This window comes from Crassostrea angulata, chromosome 10, assembly GCF_025612915.1.
Source record: "Crassostrea angulata isolate pt1a10 chromosome 10, ASM2561291v2, whole genome shotgun sequence".
NCBI lineage: Eukaryota > Metazoa > Mollusca > Bivalvia > Ostreida > Ostreidae > Magallana > Magallana angulata.
This window is the reverse complement of record NC_069120.1, coordinates 33,808,743-33,821,768: the sequence shown is the minus strand read 5'-3', so window position 1 is coordinate 33,821,768 and position 13,026 is coordinate 33,808,743. Positions and strand designations below refer to the sequence as shown.

Here is a 13,026-nt window from a genome sequence, read left to right as displayed (position 1 = left end):
TTTCTACTAAAATTTTGTATTGATAGGGTCATTGGCCACGAATTTACGTATCCTTGAAACTGTGATTTTCACCTTATCCACGAAAATTGATACCCTTTGAATATTAATGAAACCACAGTAAATAAACTTTTATGTTGTGAGGGTTCCTTACCGGTAATTTGTTGTATTGTAAAAGCAATTTCAACAATAGCAAGAAAGGTAAATGTACATAAAGAAATAAAAAGAGGATCTGGATACCATATACATCCTCCCAGAATACAATTTAAACAGGCTGTCGAATCAAAAATGCCCTATAAGCAGCGCCACGTTTATTTCTGAGGGCCCCAGAAGATCTCCTTTAAATGCAGCTGTAAAACAAACACAAGGAAAGACCAAAAAATGAGTTTAAAAATAAAATACTCTGATTAATACTAATAGTTATAATTTATTCAGAATCACCTTTATTGAGATGATAATAAACAAACAGTTTAATTCAGAAAACATGTGTGGTAGAGATATATTTCATCATTTCTCAATATTTCAATTGAATCTAGGGTTTAGTTCTAGGGAAAGCCTGGCAAATCTATACTGCAGTGTTCTTAGTTCATAGTGAAAGCCTGGCAAATCTATACTGCAGTGTTCTTAGTTCATAGTGAAAGCCTGGCAAATCTATACTGCAGTGTTCTGGGATTCCTAATTAAAACAAGATTTCTTTCATCAGGCAAGGATTCAGACAGCTTTTCTAAACCAGCTAAAGAACAGAATCCCTTTCCAGCCCCGTGTCCATTATTAAGTGAAAATCCACCATGCTTTACATATCCAATGATCTCTCGCTTGCCATCATCAACATTGTCTTTTGCCACTTCTCTATTCTCTGGTGTCTTTTGTGGTTGAAGATTCAATACACCTTTCTTCAGAAGTTTTGCTCTTTTCTTCTTCTCTTTCTTGTCTTCCAGCTCAGGATCAGGCTGTTGGGATCTTAATGGTCCTACAAAGTATTTATCTGCTTTCATTTTTCTGACATCTTCTTTAGTTGGTATTGAGATTGTTCCCATCTCTTCTGGACATCCTTTGGAATTCACTGATATTTTGACAAACACTAAAGACTTTTGATGTCTACTCAATATGTCTTGGTAAGGAGCAAAACGTTCTACACTTTCGCTACTTTTCGAACATTTTTTTTTCTGTACGAGTGAAATATTCACCACTTTCCGCAGAGTATTAAGATCTTTCCTATCTCTCAAAACATGGAATCCACTGGTATCCTCTTTATCACAATGAACTAGCTGATCCCATGCCCAAGAAAATGGATTAGCCACGTCTAACTTAGTAAAATTTGGTCTTTTAGCAGGAGGTCGTCTGCTGTGCTCTGCCTCTTTCTCGCTCTTCACCCTCGCCTCCTCTTCTCTTCCTGCTGAAGTATCTGGATAATCCTCAGGGAAGTGTTCAATCTGCTGTTCGTTGGCCAGACATTGTAATTCACGGAGACCTCCTGCTCTGGCCCCATGATAAATACTGGCTACCCAGAATGCCATGCTCCATCCTGCAGGCAGGATGAGATCCCATCCATTCCCATAGTGACTGTGGCTGTGTGCTGAGGGATTAGTACCAGGATTCTGGATGACTAGCACAGGGATCCTGCTCTCTTCTTCACCCAGCATCAACTCTGACCCTAAAATGTATAAAAATTACCTACAAATGCAGTTTCTCCTTTCTGTTACTGTAAAATAAAATATGGCAACTCTACCATTAGTTGCCAAGTACATGTACTGTACAAAATATGGAATACACCAAATCTGAACATCTATTAAGAACCAAATTCTCCAGCATTTCTTTGCATTTTCATGATGTTGATTAAAAACTATTTATTTTAAAATATGGTTACATCAAACAAGATAAGATTGAATTAACACTTTATAATCTGATTGGATTAAACAAATTACATTAATGACAAGTCAAAATCACTTGATCCTGGATTTTTGTTATAATAGTGCTTCACTACATTCAGTAGATACTGAATGAAAAGAACAAGAAGGATGAGGTGAGATAACAAAAGCAAATGAAGTTTGCACAAACCTGGGACAAGGTGCTCCGATTTTAGCTGATTGATTTCAAAGTCCGATTTTTTTGTCGATGTTACTGTCTTTCTGATCTCTTCATCCCAGATCGGTGAATTGGAAACCTCTTGGCTGACCATCAACTTGACAGCTTCTATACCCTCAACAACCATGGATTCTGCATGTGAATATTGAAACCACATTTTTCTTTAAATTTTCCTTTCATTATTCAGATAGGTTCATTTGCAGGCATTTTGCCCATTGTACGTGTAAGCCATTCAATTTATAAACATAAATTGGTATGTAGAAACATACATGTAAAGCAGTTTGTGTATCAGTATGTGTTCTTTTAATAGTAGACACATGAATACATCAGCTAGTTTAAGGTATTAATCACTATAGATTTTTATTAACCCATAAATACATGCATCTTTAAATTCCATCTGGGAATTCTACAGAGATCTCTTACCTGAAACTGTGTCAGAATTCTCGTTTTGTTTCATGGCTCTGATGACTCTTGGATCTCTCACTGTCAGCCCAATCACAGCATGAGGAGACAACTCTGCAGCAGACTGACACTGAGCAACCCCATCCCAGAATTCCCTCTGCTGGTTGAAATCCAAGGAGTGCTTTTTGTCTTCATAATACTCTTTCCACCAATAAGAAGTTTCCTTGTTATTGAACATGATATCTGCTATACGGAGAGTCTGTGCCAGGATTCTCTGAGACTCTGGACCAATGAAACGATGTCTTACAAGTCTGTCCTTCAGAGAGGTCATGAAAACTTTTCCAATCTGGGATTTTCTGTTGATGACTTTTACAAATTTTTCCTCGCTTGCCTTTTCGGTAGAAGTATGTTTTTTACTTTTCTGTTTCTTTGTTTTATCCTGAGTTTCTTTAGGTTCCTTACTATCTTCTTGTTTGGGTCCTTCCTCTGAAATAGTTGACATCTTGTCCTCCTTAGAATTATTATTCAACACAGAACTGTTTGCAATATCTGCCAGTGTCTGTCCTTTTCTCATATCTTCGATGGAACAGCTTAGTTCTACAGATATATCTTGCACCTCACATTTTTCAGACATTGACATACATGCCTCTAACTCTTTCCACAGTTCTTCAAAAGAAGATGGATTACACCAAATCCATAACTGTCGCAGTGGTTCCCGCTCCGATTTCGGTCTCCAGAGAAATGTAACAGGACATATAGGCTGTTGAGGATATTGATTTTGCTTGTACAAGACACAATTACCCTCTCGGGTTCCTTCCAAATACATTTTTGCACCTACGGTTGGTCCTGAAAATATGATAAAGTTAGCTTGTTTAATAAAACATTTCCACGTTAACAAGCAAAAAAAGAAGGGATATTCCAAATAAACCTGTCAGACTGTTGTTTCAATATCCAGATGCCAAATGATTTACTGTATGCCATGTTATTTTTGCCCAGTGTTATTTTTGCTCTTCTACACTTTCAAACAGTTTCAACCAATATTGAATTCGCCCAAGCACAGTTCATTAAAAGAGAGATAATATGAGACTTTAGAATTCGCCCAGTATTCAATTTGCCCACTGACAACATAAGCAAAAGGGGCAAAAATAAAATGGGGGGGGGGATATTTCCCTGCAAACAATATTAAAGATATTATGTAAATTGTATTTTAAAATAAGAGCAAACCCATTTCAATTCTGTTATTTACCAGTTTGAGAGTTACAAAGAGAAGAGACTCCATTTAGAATGTTTTCCTCCTTCCCAAGAATTTCTATGCAGCACAGATAAGATACATCCTACAATGAAAATAAGTCATATACAAAGATTAATACACTGCATCTTTTCTTGATCCTCAATAAAATTCCATGCTAATCTTGTATGCAAATCATTTTTTTAATACAGCTATATATATTAGTAGAATAGTTCTTACTATCATCTGACAATGATGTTGAGTAGCTCGGTAGGAGGCTCGAGCACTTTTGTTTGTTGGTTGATAGGGAATCTTGTAACCCCATTTGTCAGCCATTTTAAACCTTTTTGCATGCCAGATGTGGGTTTCTAGCCAGACTTTGTTCTTCTGTCTTCGTATATACTCCTGCAGTAAATTCTTTGGACGTCTGCGATGCTTTCTACTTGGTTTTTTGTGTTTGTTGGCTTTTATTGTCACCATCTACAAAATCAACAAAAATTCAGGGCTTACTAGTAATATAAAACTGACCTTTCTTATTCTGCTGTAAAAGTTTTTTTGGTTTGTTTTTTTACCTATAAAAAATTAACATGTGAGTTTTTAAAACTGTATCAAAACACATCAATAAGACTCATTATTAAAGGTTTCAAAATCGTCAGATAAAAAAGGTTATAATAAAATGCAAGAGAAAATTCATACCTCTCTCACTCTACGCGGCATTCTTTTCACATTGTGACTCATTGCTCTCCGTCTCATTGAAATGGACATCAGACCATTCACTGCTTGTGACACCTTTCTTTTTTTCGTAGCTTCATCCAGAAGCTGTAGTTCTGCTGCTCGACTCCTGGCATACTCAATAACGTCTATAGCTGTAAGGAGAAGCAAATTTTAAGTTAATAAGTAAGTAACATCAGAAAACAGATTATCATTTTCGAGCCCCAAAAAATGGTGTTTAATTATCTTTTACAGTATGATAGGGTTGAACAAGTTTAAGTTGTAAGCAATCTGATTAAAATCAGATCTTTGATCCGCTCCGACAAATTCTGTTGTCTGTTCAGCGACTATCAGAATTTCGGAGCGTTACAAAGATCTGATTTTAATCAGATTGAGTTGTAAGCGTCCCAGGAATTCATTATTGAATTGTTTCATTAATCTCAGTGCAAACGAGGTTTAAGAAGTTTAGCTTGAATGATACATATAGCATTTTCAGACTGAAGATTTCGCTGTCATTCAATATAGATCTCAATATCAGAATCTTTAGAAACAACAGTGACTTTGCCTTTGATTGGCATGAGAAATTACCTTGTGGGGCTTCAGACAATATGTTTTCATTAAATTTCTGTTTCTTTGCTTGGTTTTTTGTCATCCCGCCATGTGGTCTTTTTCTGTTAAACTGATCCATAGTGCCGTCTTTGTTATAGTGTCTGAAATCTAAATTCTTTGGAAACGTTGAGAACACATGGGCGCAGACATCTTGAAATTTGTAAAAGAAAGAGTCGGAGACCTTATTTTCTGGTGAAAAAATAAAACAGAGTTGAATCTGTTTGTTTTGTTGTTTTAAACAACGAATAAAATGATTTATTGGAATGGCAAATTTTTTGTTTTATATAATTATATTTTCCTTCTATCCCGGAATTTTTTGCCCTACATTTATATTTTACATTTCGAGTCTACTTTCAATTTCTATTTTCCCTTTGTCGACTTTTCAAGTTCGTCCATACTATTACCGAAATGGCAGGTATAGTGAGGAGAATTATTCAAACTGCAAAGGCTCCATCAGCCATAGGACCATACAGGTACAGATTCATATTCTTAATTTTAATGACAACAATGTATAAGAATAATAATTAACTGTAAACCCAAGTGAATCAAAGTGCACGTTTACCATGTTTACTGGCATGCCACATCATGCACATGACAACTTACAAGTTGATCACACTGCACTATAAATTACACACATAGAGAACTTGGTGTTGCTGTGTTGTGGTATATTTTGTGGCTAGAGAAGCACCCGCCCGGTCGCGACCCTTAATCCGAAATTGCATTCACATAATGATATCCCCCCCCCCCCTTTGTTTTTGTTTTGTTTGTTGTGGGTTTTTTTCCCCTGCAAAAGTTAAAATATTCATCTACACATGTGTTGTATACTTCAGTGTAAAAAGAAAGACAAAAAGAACAAGACATACCTTAATCTCAGCGAGATTCGTCGAGACTGAAAATTTTTTGACGGACATCTCTTCCGAAGAGACGTCCGTCAAAAAATTTTCAGTCTCGACGAATCTCGCTGAGATTAGACATACCTGTTCATTGGTCATAACACCACTATTCTTTTGCATATATAATACGCAATTTGTAGACTTAGGGAGTGCACAAGCTATATGATTGTTCACATTGTTATAACTCCTTATCAAATATACTTTATTTGTAAGTAAGAGTAGTTTATTAGTGTCTCTTCCTGCAGACACCCATGCTATAGTGATCAGTATGTACATCTATCTTTGCCCAAAATCACTTATCCAGACCATATTTTCTCTCCATGAATTTAGCTAAATCTGGCTCATGAATACTTTACCTATGTCTTTGGGTAAAGGGTGTTCAGTATACCCTAAACCAATTTTTTGATACAAAAGTTAATGTCATAGCAGATCTACAAGTAAAAACTTGTATTGACCATATTTTTAATCTTTAGTTTTACACAAAAAAAAAAACTGCCCATAGGTGTGTTGTGACCTTGAATTAAGTTTCTATGTCAAATTTTAAGGTCATTGCAGAGCTCTGTATAAAACATTGTCCAAACTACTGGTATATTTTCTCTCTCTATGCAAGAGCTGCTACAGTTCTGCAGCTATAGCCCTACTCTACATTGTAATGTAAAACGTAATGTTATTAATTGACTGTTAAGTTTTAAGGTCAAAATCTAGTACATGTAGATGATTCCAGAGTGTCTTTTTGGTGCTAGAACCATTTTGACGTCATAATTGATTTGAAGAATCTTTTTCCTGTACTTTACTGCTTTAAAGGAGTTATGTAGAAAATTAAACAATTTCTTGATGTTCTATGTTAGATCATGGGAAAAGTAATCCCGATACCTATTTGAATTTGACATCATTTTAAAGAGGAAGTCAAGAGCTTGTTTAATTCCGTTTTTGGAGAGACTGTAGGCATTCTACGTATATTTTATTATCGGTAGTCAAAAATGAACAAAACTCCGAAATCCGTTCATTATTTCCTTCATATTTCATTGAAAATGACTGTTTAAAACATGATTTTTCATTGTGTTTATCAAAAATGTTTGCCCCGGTACACCCTATCAAATAAAGCTATTGTTATCAAGCATCACTGAAAGAATTTATATCTTAAATTTTATAAACCTGTAGGCACCTTTCATTTACTAGATCTTGACCTTAAGAAAATCATTCTACTCACCATTTTACTATAAATCATATTTTAAAAAATTGTTTTAGAGATCTCTTTTATTCTAAGTATATATGTTGATTTAATCTTTAACAGCCAAGCAGTCCTAGTAGAGAACACTCTGTATGTGTCCGGACAGATAGGAATGAGCCCCAAAGATGGAAACATTGTACAAGGGGGCGTGGTGCCTGAAGCTGAGCAGGTCAGTTTATAACTGAAGTTTACTCGGACATCTCAACAATAATACTATGAAATCATCATTGTTCGTGAGGGACCAATGTTCATGACTTTTGTGGGTAGCTCTTTCTCACGAATTTACATCCCTACAAACATATATAAAGCATTTGTTTAATATTTATTAAATTATCCCAAACTTGCTACCAACAAAATTATGTTCCCATGAACCAGGAAAAACTTGGCTACTCACAAACATTGTCCCCCACGAATAAAAATGATTCAACACTATTACGTTTACCTTTGAACCAAGTGGTAATCTTGACTTCTAAAATACCGGTAGTTGTAATTTGCAAGTAAAATCTTTGTAAAAATGTTTTTAATGTTCAGAAATTTTACATGATTATAATTTTTTTCGAAGGAAAATTTTTGTACTATAAATCTTTACTTTATACATTGCTTAAAACTTTCAAAATACTCTTGGACTAAGGGGTTAATTACCAATCACAGCAACACCTAGGATGTTTTGATAATTCTCAAACAGAATGAGAGGTTTATTGAGTATATATAGACTATTCTAGTATGGTTTACCTGAAAGAAAAAAAGTGTCAAAAACCCATTGTGATGTATAAAATGCAACCCTTTTTCAAAGACTGAAATATTCTAGAAAAAAGTGTGTATTATAAATGATGAATACATGTACGTTATTTTATATACGCATTTGCAGTTTGGAATGCATTGTTGGTTGTGTTCATGGGCATTAATTCATTGCAAACATGAAACCAAAATGTTTGTTGTGTGAATCGGTTCATGGTTCCTTCATGATTCACGATGTGTACCTGGTCATGACACATCATTATGACATGGTTTAGTTCTACTCATTATATGTTAGTTTATTGGTACTGCCCCAACCAGGGTTAACCTGTGATTAGCTATTGTTCAAATGAGGGAAATCTCTGACTCTCATAGATAACAGGAAAATGTACCAGTAAGAGCCATATATATATTGAATACATGTATTAGGGAAACTAGATTCAACTTTCTGTCTTACATGTATGTTTAAAAAGATATTGAGATAAACAGTTCATTCGTAAAGGGAGATAACTCTGAGTTTCTTAATCACACAAAGAGACTCTACTAGTGACTCTTTCAATTAATGTTCATATTGTAAAATAGATAAAGTTTTATAATACATAATATTTTTCAAAACATAAGATGTCAAAATATTTTATATATTCATGGTTAGGCTTTGAAGAACATGCAGGCAATTTTAGAAGAAGCAGGCACTACAATGGATAATGGTAAGTGTTGGTGTATAGTCTGTATTTCCAATATTATATGATTTACCGGTATATACAATATTTAACTTACATGTACTTGTACTAGCATCTCTTAGTATCCCAGTTTCACTTTAACAATTACAGTAATTGCCATGGATGCTATGTCATACATTGAGAATATAATAAAATTACTTGTCATATATTTTGTAAAATATATGACTTACTTACTTACTATAGCTTACTAAACAATTTTTTCAATAAAGTAGCTGCATTACCAAATGTCTGTTGTTAACCAAATTTTTCAACACAATGTCATTTTTATAAACAAACTGGTAAATGAAAATTGTAATGATTCAGTTGGCAACAGACATCTGTACACCAAAGCTTTTGGAATTCAAGAAAATTTTGCGGAAGTTTTGTGGAAACCCTACAGTCACAAATAATTGTTGTGAACCATTTCTTCACTTTTTCATATATTATCAAAGATTATCTACATGGGCTTCCTTACAAAAATAAGTTGGGGCAAACTAATTAATTACAAAATAAAGATGCAGCAAACAAATTTTTGTAAAAACTTTGAAATTGTCTGATTTAGTGGCTACAAGATTTCAGGCATTAACCAACAGAATGGCAGGGCGATTCCTGGCTTAATGTGGAAAGTTTCACATGTCTCGTGGTGTTTCCTGTATCGAGAGCCATGCAGTTATCCACTATTAAAATTTACTTGGTGCGCTATTTCATGAATAACTAAGTAGACTCCTAATGGTTTCAACCTGCTAGCATCTCTGATAGCAAGGATGTATGTACTGATTTGTTTGAATCCATAGAGGATGGACCTTTCAAATGTTTATTGAATGCAAATACCTGTACATAAAATGGAAACATTGGCATCCATAAATACATGTCTGTATGACAAAAAGTTTTGCTGGTCTATGGTAAACCTATCCTCGTTATCTCTTGTCTACAGTTGTCAAAGCCACAGTTTTGTTGGATGACATCAATAATTTCGGAGCAGTGAATGAAGTGTATGCCAAATGTAAGTAGGTGGGGTAAGACAATTAATAATAAATGCACTCTGTTGGCCAAGACTTGGTCGGAGCAGCTGTGTATGTTTGTGTATTTGAGTCCTGTTTCTATGACCACAAGCTATCAATTAAAAAAAAACTTCACAAAAGAAATTCAAGATCTGATTTTCATGTCAGAAGAATTCAATAAAGTTCTGTCTAATTATAAATAAAACAGTCAAAAATTGATTATTATTTTTAAACTTATAGCACTGAGTGTATAACAAGAATTCTGATAAAAATTTCATTGATTTATGAGCACATTTTTTAGTTCATAGGTATCCTGCCAATCTTGTTTGATTGATTGATTTTTAACTTAATTATGATTGTTTCAAATGTATTTTTGCAGTTTTCCAGAAGAGTTTTCCAGCACGAGCAGCTTATCAAGTTGCAGCCTTACCAAAGGTGGGTTGGGATTATCGGTGGGATTGTTGTTGGGATTATCTGGATACATCACTGCAATAGCTTTTAATCTGTTCTGATGCTGCTATAAAATCAATGCTTCAGATAAGGAGATGAAGCTAAGTTAATGCTCACACAAGACTCTACTAGTATCCAGTTTGAGATAAATGTATAGATCCATATTATGTTTCCTATGCTAAAGATATTCTGATAGATATTCTTATATATATACCCTTATATCTGTATTTATACATACATGTATATGCAAATCTTATAGATTTTGATTTGGAAACATATCCCATTAGTGCTTGTAACTAGCCTTTAATGCTTTTAAAGCACTGGAGACATTAGTATAATTTTTAAGAAAGAACTATTTATCTCATACGTGTGGTGTATATAACCCGTGTGATAAACCTTTGCTATATCACACGGGTGATGCTATATCAAATACTTCCGGTCCGAACTATTTTTGACACAACCCCTCGTTTCAACGACCTATTTTCGAAGATTTGCTAGTACTTTCAACATAACTATATCTACTACAAAAAATAATATAAAATTGATTTTGTCAAAGATTTAGATTACAAATATGAAGGAAAACACATAACTGCGTAGCACAGGCGCCCCCCCCCCCCCCCCCACACACACACCTTTTTTTGCAAAGTTATTCATAACCGTAACCACAAGACCCTTTTTTCTTGTTTGTCAAGATTTTTGATAAGTTTAGCCCACTTCCAACTTTCAATTTGCTTTGTGAAGTTAATAAAACTGCAAATTACGTTAACTATCAAGGAGTTCATCCTGACGACGCGATGAAAACAGAGCGCTCTGGTTGTGTTTATATACAAGAACTTATTGAAATAATGTTTCATAAGACTTTTATTCCACCACCAGTAAGCATCCTTATTCACTATTTTCAATTTCGAATCACTAGGCTGGTGTTTGTGTTATAAACGTCAACAACTGTTCCTCATTCGAGTCAATTCAAACTAACGAGCATTCGCAACTTCGTGTATGTCAACGAACTTGATTATTCAAGTCTTCTAATCGGAATTTCCATTTAATCAAGTAAATAAGCTCTAAGAAAAATTATCTAGAGCTAAAAAAATATTTTAAGGTTTATTTCAGTGAAACTTTACATTAAAACAGTTAGATTTATCTCAGGAATGACGTACTAAATTGTATTGCGCAAGGTCACAATAGCCGCATAACACAACGTTGCATCATCGTTTTTATCTTTGAAAAAAAAAAACAATTCGGGTCACATAAGGGACTTCATAATATAAAATCAAATTGTATGAGATAAATAGAACATCTATAATTGTGTGATTTTATATTTTCTTTATCCAACTCGTTGAAATGGTTATATTCGCTCGGCAAGCCTCGCGAATATATACACCATTTCAACTCGTTGGATAAAGCAAATATAAAACCACACAATATAGATATCCTCTTTATATTATATTAGTCAAATTTGGCCCCCAAAATTCGCTATTTTTAAAATGATTCAGGTACATTAATTTGTTGTGTTATTTTATAAAAGAGTTGACATGAAATACGTTTTTCACCTATTTATTTGATTTATATGCACTTAATGGCAGTATATGACGTCAGAAGTGACGCTATTTTTATAATTTAATCAAAATCAATCAAAAATTGACATTTTTCTTATCTTTTTTCGAATGGGAAATATAGAGCGACTCTTTGAACAAGAACGAACTTTTTGTCACTTATAAGTATTGGATAGATTAATCTTTGGTGAAAATATTTTGTTTGTTCAAGCAGTCGCTCAATGTTTCCTTAAAGAAAAACTACCTAAAAACAAGCCGTTTTATGCTAAAAATGAGAAAATGGCGGGAAAAGGTAAACTTTATGATGTCATATATTTAAATTGTGGGTACTAAAATCAAAATGAAAATTATGAAAAAACTTCAAATGTATATTTGTACAAATAAAACGAAGAATAACAGTAAAATGACAATGTTCATTTTAGGGGGCCATTTTAGGCTCAAACCATATATAGTCCTTTGATACCTGTCTGTTCACAATTTTCTATATTAGATAGCTGAAAGGGAGGTTGTTAATTCTTTTGTAATTTTTAATTTTAAGAAGGGCAAAGAGAATGAGAGAGGATTTCAAGCCAAAAGATAAAATCAGTAATTCTGAAGAATTAAAAATTCTTGCTTTATTTGAATATAATTGCAAATATGTTATTTACACACAGGAATTTTTGAATTTAGTGGTTTCACTGAATGATTAAACATGTTGTGCTGTTGTGTTGTGTTGATATCAGCTCAGAATCCTAGCAACTAAGGGCGAACAAAAGCATGCTTATGGTACATCATGAATTATTAATCAATCGCAAAATTAACAACTTCAGCATCAGAGCTGCGTTTAGGTGAGGGATATTTGAGAGGCTCTCTTCCTGTACTTTTATTTCCTCAAGGGGAACAACTCTGTATTGCATATTGATTCTTATCAATGTAGTCCAATAATTTAGCTCGCTGATCCATATATTTGCATTGTCCAAGGAGTGATTGTATGATAAGCCTTTAAGATTTAATTTCAAATTAATTTAAGTGATTCTTGTAAAGTAATTATCATTGATTTTCCTCTTAATCGATATTTTTTTCTCTCTCAACGTTACAGGGGGCCAAAGTGGAGATTGAGGCTGTGGCTATTGTTGGAAAACTGGTGGATACACAATGACTAGAGGCTAGACTATAGTCCAAATACTTGTACAATTTTGACCAGCATACCTCTAAGGAAGTCCGATTGAATACTTCATTTTTATACAAATTTAAAAGCAGTCATTATACATGGTATACACTTTTAAATTTATAGTTTACAAAACCAGATATTTTTGTATGGAAAAAAAAACAAAAACATTTTATAATGGTCTGTGTTATTATTTTTCAAGTTCATGTGCATATTTTATGTACGGTATCAGTATATTATATATTTTATAAAAATAAACAATACT

At 33.8% G+C, this 13,026-nt stretch overlaps 2 protein-coding genes across 2 annotated transcripts; one reads left to right on the top strand and one right to left on the bottom strand.

Annotated features, from left to right (window-relative positions):
• Positions 1-416: 416 nt before the first annotated feature.
• On the bottom strand, positions 417-5,245 carry LOC128164428 (ribonucleases P/MRP protein subunit POP1-like). The gene is made up of 7 exons (XM_052828227.1): positions 5,012-5,245; positions 4,409-4,578; positions 3,953-4,192; positions 3,731-3,818; positions 2,506-3,330; positions 2,056-2,214; positions 417-1,651 (listed from the first exon to the last, which is right to left on the bottom strand). Exons 1-7 carry the CDS (start codon positions 5,109-5,111, stop codon positions 627-629), a joined length of 2,607 nt encoding a protein of 868 aa, XP_052684187.1. The 5' UTR covers positions 5,112-5,245; the 3' UTR covers positions 417-626.
• A 101-nt stretch (positions 5,246-5,346) lies between these two features.
• On the top strand, positions 5,347-12,939 carry LOC128164432 (2-iminobutanoate/2-iminopropanoate deaminase-like). Its single transcript, XM_052828233.1, has 6 exons — positions 5,347-5,505; positions 7,220-7,325; positions 8,544-8,598; positions 9,545-9,613; positions 9,991-10,046; positions 12,693-12,939. The coding sequence occupies exons 1-6, from the start codon at positions 5,441-5,443 to the stop codon at positions 12,750-12,752; spliced, it is 411 nt and encodes a 136-aa protein (XP_052684193.1). The 5' UTR covers positions 5,347-5,440; the 3' UTR covers positions 12,753-12,939.
• The last annotated feature ends 87 nt before the right edge of the window (positions 12,940-13,026 follow it).